The 20,474-nt window shown below is 40.6% G+C and overlaps 2 protein-coding genes across 9 annotated transcripts, besides 1 other annotated feature; one reads left to right on the top strand and one right to left on the bottom strand.

The window, feature by feature from the left end:
• The first annotated feature begins 1,465 nt into the window (after positions 1-1,465).
• Positions 1,466-19,908, top strand: Drip. 7 transcript variants are annotated; one of them, NM_001273964.1, is made up of 6 exons: positions 1,466-2,058; positions 9,675-9,853; positions 18,126-18,479; positions 18,537-18,683; positions 19,576-19,753; positions 19,831-19,908. In NM_001273964.1, the coding sequence occupies exons 1-5, from the start codon at positions 2,043-2,045 to the stop codon at positions 19,714-19,716; spliced, it is 837 nt and encodes a 278-aa protein (NP_001260893.1). In that variant the 5' UTR covers positions 1,466-2,042; the 3' UTR covers positions 19,717-19,753; positions 19,831-19,908. The 7 variants fall into 7 exon arrangements, with proteins under 7 accessions (NP_001260893.1, NP_001286316.1, NP_523697.1 ...); NM_001299387.1 differs by lacking the exon at positions 19,576-19,753; NM_078973.3 differs by lacking the exons at positions 19,576-19,753; positions 19,831-19,908 and having other exon boundaries at positions 1,466-1,591; positions 1,893-2,058; positions 18,537-19,155.
• Positions 12,447-15,540: a mobile genetic element.
• Positions 15,649-16,601, bottom strand: CG7763 (uncharacterized protein). 2 transcript variants are annotated; one of them, NM_001370047.1, is made up of 2 exons: positions 16,487-16,601; positions 15,649-16,425 (listed from the first exon to the last, which is right to left on the bottom strand). In NM_001370047.1, the coding sequence occupies exons 1-2, from the start codon at positions 16,553-16,555 to the stop codon at positions 15,796-15,798; spliced, it is 699 nt and encodes a 232-aa protein (NP_001356907.1). In that variant the 5' UTR covers positions 16,556-16,601; the 3' UTR covers positions 15,649-15,795. The 2 variants fall into 2 exon arrangements, with proteins under 2 accessions (NP_001356907.1, NP_001356891.1); NM_001370046.1 differs by having other exon boundaries at positions 15,774-16,425.
• Positions 19,909-20,474: the final 566 nt, after the last annotated feature.

The raw sequence follows: 20,474 nt of genomic DNA, 5'->3' as shown, positions 1-20,474 counted from the left end.
GAAGGCACAAATAAGTCCGTCTGCGATTTGGCTCTTGTTTTCATAATGGGCCAAGACGCTTCCCCACAAACAAAATCGCAGCTCTTGGCGAGCGAGTCTTCTTTTATTTTGGCTTGTCACTTGTTTTGTCAATAACTCGCAACTGTTGCTCTGTTAAGAGATAAAAATAGCCCGCGACGACGACAAGGTAAAAGCCCTTTTCACCAGCAAAGCCCCGCAATCAATATGGCATATTAAAGTTGGTGAAAAGCTGTTTAAAAGTGAAACTGATAACGGCCCAACCGTCCATAACCCATTAGCCGCGTTTTAAGTTGGAAAAGCTGCAATAAGGTGCCATTAAAAGAAAATGAAAACTGTTCCGGCATTGGAATGGTTGAGTGGGTGGGTGGTAGGTCTAGTACAACCGTTTGGTGGGTGGTTCAAACAGTCACGTGCAGCGTTTGTGGATTATCAAAAGTCAAAAACCCCCTGTAATGATAACATCTTAGCTATGCGATAATTGAGTCTGAGGTTCGGCATGACCAGCGCAATTAGATTAATCAAAAATGTGTTTATGGCTCCTTGAGTGTCCATATATCAAGTGAACAAAATGGCAGGCGAATAATAGTTCTTAGGCTGTGTGCAAAAACCCAAAATGGCTGTGAACTTTCCCCATGGTCAATAACAATTCGATTATGAACTTGGCCATCTGTCGGCTAATTGCAATTCATTGGTTTTTAATTGGCACCATATAAGCAATGCTATATTTTGGGAGCTTTTATGTGATTATCACATCACATTTACCAAAGACTAAGCAAGACAACCATTTTCTATTGTATATATATCTTATACATGGATATATGTACATATGTGCCTATCTTATCTATATTATATCTATGTGATTCGTCTAAAGACTAAGGCCCTTGAGTGGCTTTTTCGGATATGAAACAGTTGATTTAAACCGATGTTATGCCAATTGGTTATAGAATAACTTTGGGGGAGAGTCCATATATCATCAGTAACGGTTAGCAGCTGATAAGACCATGACTGGAAAATGTTTCGTGTTATGGGGTAGACTCGAATGGGGTATTACTCATACTCATACGTTTTGTTTTAAAAAACAATTACGCCACAAGTTATACTGACTAATTTCACTCAGAACTAACTGAGAGCTACTTTCGAAGGGCAAAGTAGGGATTTATTGTAGTATTTGGCAAGCAACTCACTTTGGCCAAAACAGAGCCATCAAAAGCCACAAGAGTCATTACAAATGTTTTCGCGCCCCCATTCGATTAAGTCATCCGGGGTAGGTGTATTCCGAGCTTAGATCCTTTGAGGCGTCCAAGTGGATACATGCGGAGCTCCGCGGTGGCCAAGCCCCAAAACTAAAAAATCTGAATGGGGCAGTGACGGCGACGCGACTGCGACGCCGACCGCGACGACGACCGCGGCAGAGAGTATATCAGTTACAGTCGCAGCGTTGGCAACGCTTATTTGCGCTCGAGCAGCGAACGTGGTAGCACAGCTTTAAGCACTACAGCACTACAGTACAAACTGCGAGAAAGAAAAGCGGCAGTTTCGAAAATCCGAAAAGGAAATCGAGTTCGGAGCGGTTAGTTTAATTGGCGATAATAATAAACTAATAATAAAATCGAGTTATTGCACGTTGCGCTTTCCAATTTCGAAAAGGAAATCTGAAAATATTGTAGCCCAGTGAAGAAAATAAGTCAATCGGGTGAAATTAAATTGATAACAACACCGCTTTCCGCCCCATATTCGACTCCGTGTGGTCAAGTGGCAGACAATTGTGCAACCTCAAGACTCTTAACCTTAACAATTATATTTCGGCCACAAAAAACTATTGGCACAATTCAGTTCGATTCGAGTGCGCGCTAACTCACTTTTACCCGCAGCAAAAAGCAATAAGGCAAAAAGCACGCTTTGAAAACGAAAGCAAAGCACAAGTTCGCTTCGAAACCCCCCACGCTTGCCAAAAATCTCAAGTGGCAGCCCCCAGAAGACAGTAGATCGTAGCCAGAAGACCGAAGACAGAAGACAGCAAAATGGTCGAGAAAACAGGTGAGTGATTGGCGATTGGAGGCTGGAGAATGCGAAATATGCGTGTGCGTGTGTGCGAAGGTTAATTGCGAGCAAAATTTGGGGGCGAGAGTGCGGCAAATTGTTATGGTTTTGTGCGAAAGTTAATCCCACTCTTTTGGGGCTTTCAACTTTTGCTTGAATAATATCACAAACCAATGAGAGTGTATAATTTCCAAAACTATTGATCGAAATCGTTTGCAATTTGCTATTGCCAGTGTATCAATCCTTATGTTTTTTTACATTAAAATAAAACGATCAAAAGTAAACCATAAAATTTGTAATGAATACAGTTTTAACAAATCTACTTTTGATTTAATAAAGCACCCAGTTTGTTTATTGCAAAATAGGCCCCTCTTTGGATTTCACTTTCAAAGCAAACAAATAGTAACCCAAAATTTGCCTTAAATTAATCATTCCTTCACAATTAATCAACTTTAATAAGCCATCGAAAGATGTTTTGATAAATCATCTTTTTCTTTTTTTTCTTTCTTTGTTTTGGGTGGTTGGGCGAATCAAAGAGTAGCCCGCCTGTCGATAACGATAACGAGATGATTGGTTTTCAATAATTTCTCTGACACAGCATGACAAAGACAGCAAATTAGCCCCGAGTTATTTTTTTTTTTATAGTTAGACGTAGTTTTTTGTTGCTTTGATTTAGCTTCCGTGGCGATTGATGATGATTTCTGTAACTGAAAGTTTGCATGACAGAAAAGCCTGGAAAGAAAAAAAAAAGATAGATAGGAGAAAACTTAGCTAGGTAAACAACAGCGGAAACTCCGGCCGAGGCAATTTATGCGATGATGATGTTGATGGCTCCCCAACGAAAGCAATAAAACCACACCGAACCGAGTCAAGTCAGTCAAGTGAATGAACTGGAGGAAAACACCCTAAGAGCCAAATAAGTAGGAACTTTTATTTGTGCGATCTGAACAGTCAAATTAATTAAAAACCTAATTGCATTCCTCTGGTTGCTTCGCAGAATTAAAGCCAACCTCTGGCGTCATTTTCGCCGCCTGTTCCGCCGATATCGTTGTGATAATGACCATAATATTTACCCGGCACTGAATACTCATTTGCCAAGCCAAGAATTCTCGGTTCCAGCTAATTAATGTCAACGCCTGAGCATCTATTTGATCAAGTGTTTAAACACAGGGCTCAATATTTGATTTAGATATTAAATATGTTCACTTAACGTGGCTGCTTAATGCTCGGGTGGAATTTTGAGACCAGTAAGCGTTTAAAAATAGTCGAGTGAGGTGCGTGAGAAATTCGCAGCCCTTTGGCGCTGAAATTCTGCAAATTATAGTACAAACGTGTGGCTAATTTGATATCCCTCTTTCGCTTAATGTCTTCTCCGCCTCATAATTCAATGCGTTGTCATCTTGGACCAACATCACTTTATACATATATATATATATATATATATGTGTAGACAGACTTCCACCTGACGTTAGTAGCTGCTGTTTTTGTGGCGACGGATTCGCAGATATAACAAAATTACAGTAATAATCGTGCGCGGAGTTGACATGACATCACGGTGAAATTGGCATTCAAAACAGTAGCAAACTTAAGGCCAGGAAATGGTTTTTGGTATGACTGGAGAACATTTAGACATTTAACACAGTTAGTGCACATCCCCATTTACTTAATTCCATCCAACCGAGCTCCGTTCTCAATGGAAGATCAACTTGTTTGTTAATCGGATAGCTTATAATTAAGATAATAAGCTGCCATTGAGATGCACAGAAGCGAAGATGTTCGGTTCCCATGGAAAGTTTTTGATTCACGTAACGTTCAATTAAGTTTACGGAAAATAATTGGAATGTTCATATATCTATTGATTTGATGTAGAAGTGACTGTGTGCCATACCGAAAATTTAGTCCGCTTTGGTGTACAAATTGCATATTTTGCAAATTTAAAAAAACAATCCGAAAGAAATACAACTTTGTTGCCTTTTAAAATGCCATCCATTATGTGCCTGAAAAACAGCCTTTCAGTCTCCCAATTTTCCCTATCGTGTCGTCTCAAATTATCGCCATTAATTGACAAACTTCCAAAGTTAGTCATAAACCACAAACCCCAATAAATTGCCTTTGATTTATGGTGCATTGTAAACGAGTTAAGCGACATAAATTCGTTTGGAGCAAAAGCCCATAAAGATTATAAGTGAGTTTGAACGTACTCCTCCCGCACAGCAAACGAGCAAACGAAAACTGAATAGTCCCCTGCCCATCTGACTAATTAATTTATAACGATTTTAATAGCCAGCGAACAGGTTTCGATCTTTCCCGCGACTGTTATTAATAAAATCATCACCTTGCCGAACAAAAGTGCCCAAGAGTTGCGCAAAGCCGAAATTAATAATCCGATTAAATTGATTAATTGTTGTAGACGAAAAATGGATTGCAAACAATATGCCAGAACCTTTTGTTTTGCACTTACAGTTGCGAAATGAATGCCTTGTGCACTTAACTTCAGATGAACGACAATAACATAATTTGCATTTGTGGTTAAGGAATTACGCGTGTAATTTCACACAACCCAATAAACATTACTTAAGACACTCCCTTTAGTCCTTTGTTCAGTTCTCTGCGCTTAATGCGTTCCAAACAAAGTCTTAAAGTCAAAGTCATAAAAGCTGTCTTTTCAAACTTCACTAATTTATTTAACTTTCTTGTCGATTATAATTGCACACGTGTCCCAAGTGACGTCAGTCAAGAAAATTAGCACTTAAAACGCCTCAAAAACTATCATAAGCCATTAAGCTAGTTCGGGCGAATCCCTTTTGCCATTCAGATCCCATTCCATTTTGAATGATTGGGAAACATATGAGCAGAAATGGTCATAAATTAGGAAACTTATGCCAAAATTGCGTGCCAGGATGAAATTAATGAGTTTGGTGGTACGGAAAACGAGGTGAGAAAAGGCGACAGGCGATGACATTGCTCATGTTCTAATAATACGCAGATAAGTCATGGCTAACCCAACCCCAGTTCGCCAATCAGCATAACCAGCCAAGTGATTCGGGGCCAGGACTTGGGAGCGGCTTCCGAAGAGCCAAGCCTTTGACTTGGCCTCCATTCATGGGCACGTGGGCTCCACCACTAGCCCACACTTTGATTTTCGCTTCAGCCAAGGTTGGACACGAGAGGCACACTGAGAGAAAAATGTACTCGCAAATGCTGGCTGATAGCTGTCCATATTAAAAAGGGTAATCCTATCGTTAAAAACGAATGTTGTTATCCAAAAATCTTATGTGATAGTTTTACCATTTACTAGATACCACAAAAAATACGGTATACACTTTCCCTTCTGGAATCTACACCCTATATCTCTCAGTGTCTGCTCAGGATGTGAGCACATTGGAAACAAGCAGGTGGAAGACCATGTCGAGCGGACATCCGCGGCAACATCGAGCTTATGGGAAATGCAACGCCGCTTTTCCCGGGGGCCAGACATGCACTTGACTGTCCCGGCCAACTTGGCATAGATTCCGATTCGGACACAATGTAGATTACTATATTTGGGTCTGGAGTCGCAACGATTCCCAGTGCCCCGGTGCCACTAATAACACCGTAATTATATGCAGCCTAGCCACCTCAAACCGTAGTTGGGGATTCAAAACCGTCTGGCTATCTGGAAGCAGCCAGCTCACCTGACTCACCTAGTATCTTATCGTTCAGCAATTCAGTCAGTTGAGGCAATAGCCGTAAATCGTTGGACTGAAAGTACTTGGCAGAAAGTACTTGGCAGCGAATTGAAGATGATATCTCGCCCATTGCGAAATAGTTGAATACTACGAGGGCCACTTAAATCGTGAGGAAGGTTCTGAAAATGCGAAAGTGAAATTTCTCAGTGTTAGGAAATGTTGCCACTATAGATCGTGATTTATCAGGCCTGCCAGATAAGAACGATTCTTTACCACATGGGGTTGGGAAGAGCGCAGCGACCTTGACATTATAATGGAATTTTTAGTGTTTCAGCGGCGTAACGAATTCTCTATGCCCTTATTGTAAGATCGGCTTGGCGAATAAAGGCTTAAAGGAATAAAGGCTTGGCTTACGTTTTATTTCAACGTTTAACAAGGATACAATAAGCATTTACAGGTTTTAAAAACATATAATATGTATAGTATGTGAGACTTTCAAGAAGCATGGCCTAATGGTTTAAATTTTAAGAACCCTAACGTACAAATATTTTTAAGAAATATTCCTTGGCATTTCTATTCTTGAATAGAGAGTATAAGGCACTTGAAAATCAGTCGACAAGCAATTTCAATCACTTTCAGCACGAATAATACATTTTCACCGTATTTTCTTTATCAACTTTTTAATTTTGATGATTGTTGTTTTCAAATACGGAAGCCGAAGAGAGAGAAAACAAAGTGATACAAAGCTCGACACGAAGCCACGCTTTACCTGCTTTGAATTTCAAATTTCCGCCTGGCTTTGCAAAAAAAATCTCAAACGGGACGTAGCAATCAAAACGAATGTGTGGTAAAGATACATACATACACAGATGGTATTTAAAAACACTTGTACATTTTGGTATGTGGGTCAGGCGATTCCCGGCCAACTTCTTGATGGCCCAAAGATGACAGAACGATTTAGGAGCGGTTAAATATTGCGCATACGCCGGGAATTTTGCGATTCTATAGAAATTTAATGTTTAATGTACAAGCGTACTTGGCGCTTGTTTATGTTTCCATTTGCGATAGCGAAGCAAGTTTACTTTTGATGTGTTCGCCCAACTAATTAATTTCATGTCGATGGCAATGCCAATGACAATGTCGCGTTCTGATTGATGGGCTGGAAAAATTTGATAAAGTGGTCCCAAGATCTCGAGCTCATTTAGAACACACCTTTTCGCGCTAATCAAGTAGGCATTTACTTAGAATTCAACGGACGATAGCGAGCAAAACTTTTCCCGCTAATTAAATTAATTACCATTCATTATGAACAATATCAAATTGTATTCGACAAATTAAAGGCGAAATTAACAGAGATAAATCTTCATTTCGCAAATGTATCTCGGCTGGCCTTGCTGACGGATTGTTTTTATGTCTAGTTGGTTTTTTGCTTAAACACACACAAAATCCAGCCGAAAGCCTCGACGTCGTCACGCCCTCACCTTCCAATTGATGACTATTGTGTGTAATTGTTGTTATTATTATGATTTTTTCTTTTTGTTAATACAATTTTTAATGTGTTATTGTGGCCGGCCCAAGTTATTTTCTTCAGACCCATTTCAATGGCAAAATCAAGATGTGTGTTGTTGAGCATTAGCCGAAATCTCCCAAGGATTTGACAAGAAGGCCTACGAAGGTTGTTAAGGCCCAAAGTAAATCGCATGCGGGCCATTTAGATTAAGTTGGGTAAACGTCAGAGATAAGGTTTTATTTTCAGGTAGCAGCAACTACTTTATCTTTATGGAGACCTGTTGAGCTAGTAGTTGGCTTCCTGAAAGCAGCCCCAAGATATAAAGCCTATCAATTATAGAACTGATTGCAGGCGTTAGTCAGCCCCAACGATATTCCTATTGTAGAATTTGTCCCAAACTTACTGCCAATCTGAGTGTCAACTAAACTGGCTAACAGCGATCGAGCCAAGTGCATTTCACGTCCCAAAGCCTTTATGAAAGCCACACAAATTGCTTATTAATGATGCCGCGGGGTTACATTGAACTTGAATCTCAATCTTCAATTCAATTGCCATTGATTAATATCTGGCAGATGAAGTTATTAATTTCCCCTGCTCGCCGCATTGATTGATTGTCAAACGGAGACGCTCAGTTCGGCAATAATTTGTGTTTGTTGGTCCCACAATGATCGTGTAATTATGTTTGACATTTCGTTATCTTTAATTAAATTCAATTTACATTGGTTTTGTCTCGGCAAATTAACATAGAGAGAACACCGCCTGAGTTAAACAAACATTCGATGCAAATAGACCATAAATTTTGCACTCTTATGCTAATTGAGTTTTGGCCAATTGCGATTCTTGTCAACAGGTCGATCTGGTTTCATTTGCCAATCTTATTTACGAACTTGTGTGGGTGTACCAGCACCCACCACTGTGTCGCGACTATCGTATTTCACTTGATAAAATGGTTATTGCTTCTAATATTCTCTAATGGCCACTTCCTGGGCTTAAAATATTTAGATCGTAGTAGTGATAAGTGATTTCTTAAATTTACCGTCACTTTTAAAGGCAGTTAGTCCTCGCTTTTATCGCTCAGTATCAGTTTCTATTTCTATTTCGATAAAAAGTGACGCCAAAGTTAAATTCCATTAAAAATATAACTAGTTACTGTGTCAGCTGAAGTTATTTATGTGTTTTTCATGGGTTTTTGGTCGCTGGAATTCCTCGGGGATCTCCGCTCATTCAGATCACGTTATACTGCATCTGGCTGACCATTTGATATTTTCACCCAATGTACTCCAATTGAATTTTAAGATCGCTTAGTGCAGTTTTCAATCGTTTTTGAACTGATGCCAGTGGCAAAACCCATCTGTTTTCCTTGCCACTGCCAATATCGCTGGTATTCAGAGTCATGGGACGCCAGATAATTGCCGTATTAAGTGAAGTGTGCGAACCTGGCGATAACATCGCCTTACTTATCAGCTGAAAAAGAGGCGTTGTGTGTTCATCACTTAATGTGATGTTTTGGTCGAGTGGCAGGCCATAAATAAATGTCTATTTAAATGCGGCTTAAGTAACTGGGTTAGTAGCCATTTTTTTTGGCTCCGTTGATAAGCTGCACTTTTTTTTAAATTTCTCTCAAATAAAAAGACATGCATCATGCTTATAATAAGTTTTATTGGCAGTGCAATTGCAGTGAGGGCTACTTTCGCAAATATTTGCTAGGACAATTAATTAACACCCACTCATTAGCACCCAACGACGCCTGGCACGGGCAATAATGACAAATGAAAGGCTTTTGTCCGGAAGCAAACACCAAAGTGCTATTAAACAAATTAATTAATCAATCGATGCAAATTGTTTGAACAGACGGTGCAAGGCGTAAATAGTTTGAACAAAGGGTAAACAATGTGAAGCGTGAATTATGCTACTTAGGCATTTTTCAATGCACTTCGCTTTGTTTATATAAAAAGCCAGCTTAGGCATTTCAACAAAATGAGGTGTGAAATTGCACTAGAACTTATTTGACGTAATTGCGCAAAACGTGCATATTTACCAGCTTGTTTATATTGCCTACAACGTCACATAAAAACGTCAAATAATTTATATTTGCAGTTGCCTTGTGCAAAGTACAATTAAATTTCAAATGAATATACAAAAACCTATATTTCAGTTCGTTGCAAATTCGAAAAAAAAGATATGACATTAATTAGATTCTAATTAGTTTGCTCATTTTTCCCCAGTGGTGGTTGCGTTTATTTGTTTTTGAATTTTCCGTTGCGACTTTATTGACCAAGAATTGCATTAAACCGACAATAAGCTGACAAAAAGTAATAATTAATAATGATTTGGCATGCGCTGCGCAAGTATCAATCAACTGTTTTTGCGATCTCTGACTTCTGTGATTCGTTGTTCGATTACTAATCTGTTTGGTCTGTATTTTCCATTTGCAGAAATGTCGAAATTCGTTGGCGTTGCCGACATAACCGAGAACAAGAAAATCTGGCGCATGCTGCTCGGCGAACTGGTGGGCACATTTTTCTTGATCTTCGTCGGCGTTGGCAGCACGACGAGCGGAAGTGTACCACAAATCGCATTCACCTTTGGCTTGACGGTGGCCACCATCGCCCAGGTAACTAAACGCACATAAATTGCAGCTAGGATGGACCAAAGATCGCAGCTCAACAGGGCGTATGATTAATTTTTAGGCCAGGCTTACTAGAAGTTGCCTTAAAATGGCCATGTTTAGTTTTAAATTCGATATGTTTATCCCATTTTCAAAAACAAATTCAAAATCCTAATAATATTTTCATAAGTTTTTCTTGTGAAACTTGGGTCCACCCTAGACGAGACCAAAACAGATCATTCGTACAAAGAGAACGCATCGAGCTGCAGATTCGAGATTTGCGATCTGCTAGCCAAGTCGGTGATTTCAGGCCAGAAGTCGGCGGTGCGTGCGCCGATTGGCGAGCATTTTCAAGGACACGCCACCGCCGCGTTACACTTTCGGCTCATTCACAAACGCAGCGTTTTTGGCCAAGAGACATTGGCATTTAAAAGCGACAACATCGCGGGCCTGCCATATATATAAAAAAAAAAAGAGGAAAAAAAAAACAAATGGCCAGCGAATGCAGCTCCAGCTTGCCGGTTGCCGCTCAAAACACAGAACTGAAAACTCAAAGCTCAAAACTCAAGACTGCGTGCGAATGTAATTTAGAAAATTGACAGATTTACAAACGCACACTCGCAGTGCGGATAATAAATGCGCGCTCGCAGCAAAAGCGTCTGCGCTGGCAATTAACATTAATCAACACGCAAAATATGCAATTAGATTATTATGCGTTTAATTACGCTATGCTGTGCGTTGCGAGTGACGACTGTTGTCGTGCCTTAGCATTTAAAGCAATCTGTGCTTTGCATTCGATTTATTCGATTTATGGCACTACAAAAGTCAAGCTCAACGGACCGAATCCATCAAGAACACGAAAAGGCTTCTATGGACTTCTATTTTTAGATTCCTGTCTCATTAGTTTGGGCAGTATGAATGGGAAATTCTACGATTTGATTTTCATTTTTGCATGACTATTAATCATCGTAAGTGGTAATTTTAAAAAATATACACAGACTTAATTCTGGAAAACCACTATTTGTATTAAAAAGCTCTAGATAAGTAGGTCGATTACTTTTGCTACATAATCGAACCGATTAAGAAGTATCCATTTCTTTGTGCCCCACGTTGGGCGCTAGATATATTTCTACATGCTGGTCTTACATGTCGTATGACTAATATGGCTTGGCCAACTGAAAGCGCTCCCCTCTCGAATTTATGCTTACGACTAAAAAGTTGCAAGTTAATAATCATATTGAAAGCGTTGATAATTTCCACAATGAAATCAAGTAGCAATATTGGCAGCATAATGTATGCTTGTTTCTGCCATTTTCCCGCGGAAAACACGAAAACATTTGCAACACATTCGTTATTAGTCGCAAATTAGTTGCCCGTCGCCTGCCGAATCACGTGAAGAGATCAGTCATGTGCTTGCCACAAACGCCAGGCTTTTCAGCCTTTCCACATTGCCATGACTTGCAGTGGCGATCGATTGGCTCCGCTCGAGCCCAAGAAAAACCCCGGTATTCATATGCATTGCCAATTTCGCCAGCAGGTGTGACGACAATGCTCGTTCGTCATCGCCATCCTTATCGCCAGCGCCGAACCCAAAGGCCCTGCCAAAGGTGTTCAATGGAGCAAGACGCGTGGCGTCAAATTGGAAAACGTGCTAATTGCCAGCGATCGAGCGCCGTGGAATGGCTCTAGTCCAGTAATAGTGCTAGAAATAAGTCAAGAAATACGATATTGCTAGGTATCTGCTTGGGCTATTGAGTTACCCCTCCAGATCGGCACTTCAAATGTGCAAATCTCTAGAAGATCCACATTTGTATGCAGTTTGCATGCGGCGATCGCTCGAAAGGCGGCAAAGAAGAAGTGAATCAAAGAAAATGAAATTTAATGCACCTGAAAAAGCTTAGAGAAAATGGCAAACAACAATTGTGTACGTGCATGGAAAAATTCATATTAACCGATTTGAATGTGGGTTGTAAATTGTCATGTCATGTTAACCGATTGTTATCGAAAATTCAGCTAGAGGGATTGGCTTTTATTAGGGGCTTCAATTAAACACATTGTTTTAGTATAGGAAAATTACTTGCTGCTGATATTAAAGCGTAGGATGAATATGAAATTTTACTAAATAAATACTAACAGTTTAAATACCGACAATTGTTTAATGGTATCATCAATAATGAAATTAAGTTTTGAATTAAATGTATAGTTCAATGAAGTTTATTCTTTACATGCACATTATTTGGCTCTAATTATGCAGTTAAGCCAAATAAACAAAAGAAAAACAAGTTAACTTAGTGCGTGCAACGTTCACGTTTTTGTTTTCAATTCGCCGATCGCAATCGAATCGAGTTGGTTGAACAAACTTCGACTTCGACTTTGGCTTTGGCCCGATGCGAACTTGAATTGAATTGGCCAACAAGCAGAACACAACAACAATCGCCAAAATGCCGCTGAAAAGCAGAACGAAACAAACAAGTTAGCATTCGATTTTCAGCTGAAAAGCCATAAAATATGATTTAAGCGTAAATGTCGAGCTTCGATTTCCACTGCACATGCGTAAGCCAATCGATCTCTATGTTGTATGTCTACGTATATACATATAAGTTAACGCAAGTTCCACTTGCATCAGGGTTCTCGGCACTCGCTGCCGCATACCTCACCTCGATATGACAACCAACATGCTGTGGTTCTCCAAATAATAGTCAAGATAGTTAAGAGGGTTCGAGTTTACGATTAGCTTTATTTTAAGATTCAGTTCGCGATCTGCTAGCGGTTCCGTTATGTGTCCGTTCGACACTGGGGCCTCTTCTCCCGCCCCGCTGCTTTTATATCCGCTTCCCCCGTTGACCCCTCACCCTGAGTGCGACCAACGGCACTTGTTCCGAATGCACACATACACAAACATGTTCCTAGACAGGCCCCGAGTCGCCTGCTGACGGGGCCCGAAAACACGAGAGCCGAGCGCTGGTGAGTCCTGACGAAGAGCGCAAGAAGAGGGTTCTTAACTCCTCCCCCCTCAAGATCTGCGTCCCGCAGATTAGTGAGCCTTGTTCAGCTCGGTTTGGCCCAATGCTTCTAAGTTTGCGGCAATCTCGCGGACATCGGGCATGCCTTTGGTGGACATCAGCTTCTTCCATAGGAAATAAAAGCCTAGGAATATGCAGATTGCGAGTGCCGCCTCGGTGAGAAGAGAGGCTAGTAGCTCACTCGCCATGTTGGACATCTTTTCCAAATTCTTCATGCTCACGTCGTGGACGTATTCCAGAGAAAGTTGAAAGTTGCTGGCCGTTATGTGGCTCAACACGGCCGGCATCGCCATTAGATGACTGACCGAGTAACTGGAATAGTTTTGACCGTTGACCATTATCGTCTCATTGTCGAATTGGATGATAAAGGAGCCGATCAGGTCGTAGTTCTCTGCAGCCGTTCTTAGAGTTCCGTTGAAGTTGGTCAGGAGGAGCATTCCATCGTCGACTTGCTTAACCACTCGTTGGTTACTTCAGTAGCCGAGGGATACAGCTAGCCTCCTCCAGTTTTTGCAGTTCCTCGAAGCCGTCGCTTGCGCGGCCAAGACGGCGTTCCAATCAGCAGCATCTGGAGATCCAGCTACCCATTTCCAAGCCGACCCCAGCCAGTCCAGTGAGCGGGATTTGCGCCGCATGCAGAAATCGCGCTTACAAAAAGACAATTCGTAAATATCTGGTCGTCTAAGTTGTTCTAAGACTACGTAGTGTGTGGGGGTACGGTACATTTTGTGTACTTATATTTTTATTTTTTTATATTTCTTATTTCTTATTTCTTATAATCTGTATTTTTTTATATTATTTTTTTTATAGTTTTTTTTGTATTTCTTTTTGTATTTCTTAACTCATTCTTTTTTTTTTTTTTTTTTTTTTTTTTTTTTTTTTTTTTAACTAATGTTTTTTTTATATAGGGTATGCATGGGGGGAATATTTCATTAGCTGCCACAACGTACTTTTATTACTTTCGTTATTCTTTTTCGCGTTTCTTTTTTAAATGTGAAAGCCACGTCTCAATTTCTTAGATCAGATTTGTGGAAAATTTTTCCTGATCTGGTTTTAACTGTTATTACTTTACGGAAATGTGAGACAACGGTTTTAACCCGATAAAAAAGAATATCTGTTCTTCTTTGCTTTTTCTTTATTTCTCTAAATTTAGCAAATATGGCAATAAAGTTTAATGAAATATTTCACTCACCCTTGTATGCTCTTTATTAGTTTTCGTCGTTTAGGTTGTACCCCTACAGCATGAATATTCTATTGGGATAAGTAAAAAAAGGTGAATTAGTGTATTGTAGAGAATTTTTATTCATTTCGTTTCGGGAAATTGGGGAAATTGTACTATACTTGTTTTCCTTTGAATTGTGGTGTTGTGCATGTGTTTATACAATTTTTGTGCGCTATTCCATTTTGCAATATTTTTTCCTTGCGTGCGTGCTGTTACAGTTTTTTATTGATGACCTCTAATTTATTTCGGCACTGGGCACGGTGGTTCCGTAGTATCCCTTTTGGCTGGTTGCCTACTAAGGTACGGCCGCCACACAACTTGTTGGGCGGTTTTTTTTTGGGTGCATTCCACACCACTTAACGTATCCAACAAGCTGCCACACACCACCTTATCACTCTGGGCGCTCATATTACTCGTACTGCCGCAGGTAAACTGCTGCAATGGTTAATTATTGGTTTATTATACACAATCTTTTGCACTCGCGAATTGGCAAGGAGAGAAAAAAAAAATTTTCCCACAAGCCGTACCGCCGCAGTGGGTTGATCGTGTTTTAATTATGTTATAGGTATCGTACAACTTTTGCGCTCGGCATGGGCGACGTGGCGTCCTCCGGTAGCGGGTCGTTGTTTTATTAATTTAAATTAGGTCTTGGCGCAACATAGGTTTACATTTTTATTTTAGAAATTTTACACCTTTTATTGAATTATGCAATATTTGTTGCGCCCCGGGATGGGCGTAGTTCCCCCCGGCAGCGGGTAATTGCTATTTTATCATTTTATACACAGCTCACGCAGCACTTCTTTTTCATTTATGGATTTCAGATCTTAATCTGACTTATGCACACCACCACTATTTTTACGCACAAATTTCCACAATTTTTTCGTATCACTTTTATCGGCCGGACATTGCCGGTCCCTGCTCGGGCGCCAGTTAACGCAAGTTCCACTTGCATCAGGGTTCTCGGCACTCGCTGCCGCATACCTCACCTCGATATGACAACCAACATGCTGTGGTTCTCCAAATAATAGTCAAGATAGTTAAGAGGGTTCGAGTTTACGATTAGCTTTATTTTAAGATTCAGTTCGCGATCTGCTAGCGGTTCCGTTATGTGTCCGTTCGACACTGGGGCCTCTTCTCCCGCCCCGCTGCTTTTATATCCGCTTCCCCCGTTGACCCCTCACCCTGAGTGCGACCAACGGCACTTGTTCCGAATGCACACATACACAAACATGTTCCTAGACAGGCCCCGAGTCGCCTGCTGACGGGGCCCGAAAACACGAGAGCCGAGCGCTGGTGAGTCCTGACGAAGATCGCAAGAAGAGGGTTCGTAACTTACACGAACATGTTACTAGACAGGCCCCGAGTCGCCTGCTGACGGGGCCCGAAAACACGAGAGCCGAGCGCTGGTGAGTCCTGACGAAGAGCGCAAGAAGAGGGTTCTTAACTTATATATCTCGATCGGGGGAAGAGTCTTGCCAGACTTTTTGTAGCCAATGGAAAACCTTGAGAGCACGGAGAGTGCTGACACAAAATAATGAAATAGTGGTCAATTCATATAGGATTATATGTATATTCGTAAATAAAGTCTTATTCCAACTTGTTCGTTTTGAAATAAACATTATACTTATTTCCTCCATAAACCATGTGGTAAATGTCAGATATCAAAAACTAATATTAACTTCAAAGAGATAAATATTTTTGTATTATATTTCAATAGATTTTTCGCAAATAAAATAGAGATTGGCAAAACATGAGTTATCGTTCATGGTAGTTTTCCCATTGAATGTTCGGATATCCACACACTCTCCATCTTTTGTGGGTTCCCCATCGGCCCAACTCAAAAAATTGGCCTTCGATCCTTTGGTCACAGAAACGAATTCACTTTCGTTGAACTGATTGGTCACGTCGATCCAGTAGCGATTCAGGCCATTAAGTTGGTTATTGAATCTATCCAATTCCTCCTGACTTTGCAGACTGGCCAGATGGCCACCCATTTTGTGGCATTTATCCAAAGCATCGTGCCAGTTTAGCTTCTCTTCCTTTTCGATGTAGTAGTATTTGCTTCCCAGTTGTTGGAAAATTTCGTTTTCTTCCAGTTTTCTGCCCATTGCTGTACCGTGTGTCAGCAGTTGTTGCGAAGTATTTTGATTTTCCAGCTGCAAGTTCGTTGAAGTGCCAAAATTGTCCAGTCTTCGGTCATTTAGGGCTATTCTCGCTATTGCAACAGCTGCTTCACAGGCTTCAACCCTTCGTTGCAAATTGCCCATGCTCGCGATGCAGGGATTCAAGACACCGTAGCAATATGCAGCACATTGGGAATCGCTTTCAACGCCCTAAGAAGATATGTGAATGTAAATATTTAGCATTTCTAAACCACTTCTCTACTTCACTCACCTCGCAGGCTGCTGAATAACTTGAACTCAGACACAACGGGAGTACCAAAAATATAATAGATTTTTGCATTGCTGCGATTCTGAGATCTTTTAAATCCGAGTGCCAAAAACAGACTGACTTAAATGCTTCGAAACCAAGTATATTAGAAAGAAATCCAATAAAGAAAGAAACAGAAAATCTGACGCTGCATGATGATAAGAGATAGGTACTATGTACGACTTATCGCTCTGCACAGCATGTGGGTATAGTTATCTGCATACACAGAAAAACATAATGCAATTCATAATTCATAAAAATTAAAAATATATTTAACATTTTTTAATTAGATCGGCTTAGAACTAAAAAGTCACATAGTGTAATTAACCCATTCGAAATGCGTAATAAACTCGTAGCGTAATCACATAGGCCTAACTCGATTAGAGCCATATTTCATCGATGACTCACGTCTAAGTTCAGTCAGTCCGTCATTCGCGGTTTTCACACGCAGCCGGTCTGTCGATCTCGATTGCTTTCGTTGCATATATTAAATTTAATTATGGGTTTCGGGCTCGACAATAAATTTGATTAATTTCACGACTCTTCGAGTGTGTGCAGCTAAGACGAGTGGAGGCATTGAGTCGAGAACAATAGGCCTAAACTATTGTGGCTAAAAGCTTTAGATCCAAACGATTAGGTCAGGCTGAGTGGCGGCAGCAAAGGCGGCAACTTAGTCTTAGTATAGACGAAGTCGAAATTGCGCTGCACGCATGCGCATAACCAAAATGTCAAGAAGTTGTTCGAGTTGTAGTGGCTGCTCGGATTTGTGGCCTATTGCCGTTTGGGCCGCAAAACGCGACTCGAACTTGCTCTTGGCGGCATTTGTAATTAGCGTTTTGTGGCCGAACAGCCAACACACGGGCATTTTTTTTTGTTTTTTTCTTTTTTGCGCATTTATTAATTAAACGCACAGCGACGCACGACATTGGCCGTGCGTCCAATGCGAACTGCGAACCGCGAAATCCATATCGAAATCGAATTCGTATCACCAAAACGTAGAGAAACACGGCTGGAAAGAGATATCAAACATAGAAGCCTGCACATCGACCTTGGGCGCAGAGTGAACAGTGCATTTCGGGCTCCATTCATAACACTTGATCCAATCCAATCCAATCCAATACGATGCGATGCGATGCGAGGCGATCCGATCCAATGCGATTTCCATTTAAGTGATTCCATGTGATCTCTTCACGGGCAATGACTCAACAGAACCCCGAATCACTTTTACTTCCCAGCCAGCTCCACCTGAACTTTGCAGACACGCTAAACACAATAAATGCACTCGAGTGCATCTCACGTCTGACAAATTGCTTGTATCCGCTGGCAGTTCGATATGCAACGATATTGTGCAATGGAAAATTCGGAAAATCGCACAATCAGCTTCATGGCAAAGGGCAAACTTTGAGCGCAGCTATGGTTAAGATGTTGCGTTGTCAACTCGACATTTGCAAGCGCCGATGGAGGTGGAGATAGGCCATTATCTACATTATGTTCGACTGGGCCTTAGCCTCCTTGATTTGATCTTCATACTTTTTTTCCTCTTTTATTGAGCCTTATAATAAATATATTCTTGAATATCCTCTTATTTTGTTCTCTCTCTCAGGGCTTGGGCCACCTCAGTGGCTGTCACATTAATCCGGCGGTCACCCTTGGATTCCTGATCGTTGGTGAGATCAGCATTCTGAAGGCTGCCTTCTACATCATCGTCCAATGCGTGGGCGCCATTGCTGGAGCGGCTGTGATAAAGGTGGCACTCGATGGAGTGGCTGGTGGCGACCTGGGAGTATCCTCCTTTGATCCCTCCCTGAACTGTGCACAGGCGGTGCTGATCGAAGCGCTGATCACCTTTATTTTGGTTTTCGTGGTCAAGGCTGTTTCGGATCCTGGACGCCAGGATATCAAGGGATCAGCGCCACTGGCTGTTGGTTTGGCCATCGCCGCTGGCCATTTGTGTGCAGTGAGTACGAGGTGATGGAGTTCTCCGACTGGAGGTTAATAAGTGTACCATTTACAGATCAAACTGAGCGGTGCCAGCATGAATCCCGCCCGGTCCTTTGGTCCCGCCGTAGTGCAGGGCGTCTGGACCTATCACTGGGTTTACTGGGTGGGTCCCATTGCCGGCGGCCTGTTGGCCGGAATCATCTACAGATTAATCTTCAAGGTACGCAAGGGCGATGATGAGACCGACTCGTACGACTTCTAAACAGTGGCCGAATACCATATATGTATTTTTGTAAATGTCCGCACCTGCTTTCCATTCCCATCACACATTCGCTTTCCCATCGAATTCGTTTGCCGAAATTTCTCGTAGTTTAGGTTTGCTCCACCATCACAACCAAGCTGAATTTTCAACGCAATTTGTACCATTTTATTTTTTAAACAATAAGAAAGCAAATGTCTCGTTTAGTTGTACCGCGATGCCCCAGCACTTTAAAATATGCAATATTGTATTTGAGTAATTTTAAGCTAAATTATATGCACATCATCATTACGCGAATCGAAGGAAAACTGTATTGAAGCTTAACTAAATTGTACTGGGAAATCACTTTCCAAAGCAGCGAACAGGTGGATTACCTACGCTGTTGATCGCCACTTGCTGAGCACCTGCGAATTGTATTATGACTATGTGTAATAAAAAAATATAAAGAAATTACCAATGTTCATCTTTGTCTGAATGTCCTGGGGCTTCATTCATTCATTGCCAATCGTCATCAGTTACTCTTTTTTATTATTTCTATTTTTTACTTGTGCGTCATCCTTAAAGCAACGGGTATAAATGTAGTAAAACTAAGTCCAGAAATCAGGAATTTGATGCTAGCATTTGGGCTTACCAATACATCACACTTAATCATTGGGTGACATTTATACTAATTATGAAGTTTAGACCTATGCTGCTTTCGGAAATAAACTAATTCGGGAAATTGAGTATAGTTTTCCGTAATTCGGAAGGAGAGCATTCAATGGATATCGCTTGGTTTTGCAATAAGTATAAAGCGGGCGTTAAGCCGTATCCTGGGTATTTTTCTGTGTGGATGCTAATGTATACATTTCAGCTTAAGAAGGGCTGTACCCCATTTCAAGGTCATGAATCATTGTGGTCACTAGATGCCCTCAGAATCCCTGTAATGGCATGGTTCGCATTTTCAATCCTTTGCATACTACTGATGATGTACTGCGTGCTCACACAAACATAACGTGGATCTCGATACGTGTATTAATTAGGATATTAAGGTATTTTGGTTCTCTTTTTGTGTTTTTATTTTTCTTTAAATATTCCACCGGTATTTTAAGCTGTTATTTATTTTTAGGTTTGATTTTTATCATCATGGAGGAAAAGGACGTTTAATTAAGCCATTGCCATATTCGATCATAAAAGAACTGCAAATATTTGGACATATTTTTATTAACACTAAAATATTCTTAATAAGTATTTTATTAATAAATACGGGCTGGCCCTATATGACACGTTTTTACTCATTAAAATCGACATTCTTTGACTTATTATTTATTATTTATTTATGCTATTATTTGGCCGGGTTGCTTTCCATTTGAATTTACTTATTTTCTACATATAGAAATGTATGTTACACGCAATTAGCCGAGAAACGAACCTTTTTCTTTTGGATAAAGAATTTTTAAATGTCAATACCTAACACTAGAGGGCGCTAAAATGTTTGTAGCAATAGCCGCATAATGTAAAATTAGTCCACCGAATTTTGTAATTGTCTCCTTTTTGCAGGTAATAGTACCGCCGAAATAAAACTTTTTTTCTCTTCTTACATTACAATTTTATTTTCAACCATAATTTGTAACTACTCCTATTCACTTCATTTGCCAGCCTATAAAGACGAAAAGTCGAATTATAAAGTGTTACAAGGTAGGTTGCGCATGCGTGCTTACCAACCCGCAAGTAATTGCAGCGATCCAAAAAGCCATTTTAACCTTAAATTCT

Source organism: Drosophila melanogaster, chromosome 2R (assembly GCF_000001215.4).
Source record: "Drosophila melanogaster chromosome 2R".
NCBI classification, from domain to species: domain Eukaryota; kingdom Metazoa; phylum Arthropoda; class Insecta; order Diptera; family Drosophilidae; genus Drosophila; species Drosophila melanogaster.
The sequence above is the reverse complement of the archived record's forward strand: the minus strand, read 5'-3'. Positions and strand labels throughout refer to the sequence as shown.

What these genes read in the sequence shown, in the direction of transcription:
- Drip (NM_001273964.1), top strand. An exon ending in CCGCTGGCCATTTGTGTGCA is followed by an intron (nt 18,480 to 18,536) that starts GTGAGTACGAGG and finishes TACCATTTACAG; the next exon opens with ATCAAACTGAGCGGTGCCAG. An exon ending in TCTACAGATTAATCTTCAAG is followed by an intron (nt 18,684 to 19,575) that starts GTACGCAAGGGC and finishes TATACATTTCAG; the next exon opens with CTTAAGAAGGGCTGTACCCC.
- CG7763 (NM_001370047.1), bottom strand. Translation starts at nt 16,555, where the DNA reads ATGCAAAAATCTATTATATTTTTGGTACTCCCGTTGTGTCTGAGTTCA. An exon ending in GTTATTCAGCAGCCTGCGAG is followed by an intron (nt 16,426 to 16,486) that starts GTGAGTGAAGTA and finishes ATATCTTCTTAG; the next exon opens with GGCGTTGAAAGCGATTCCCA.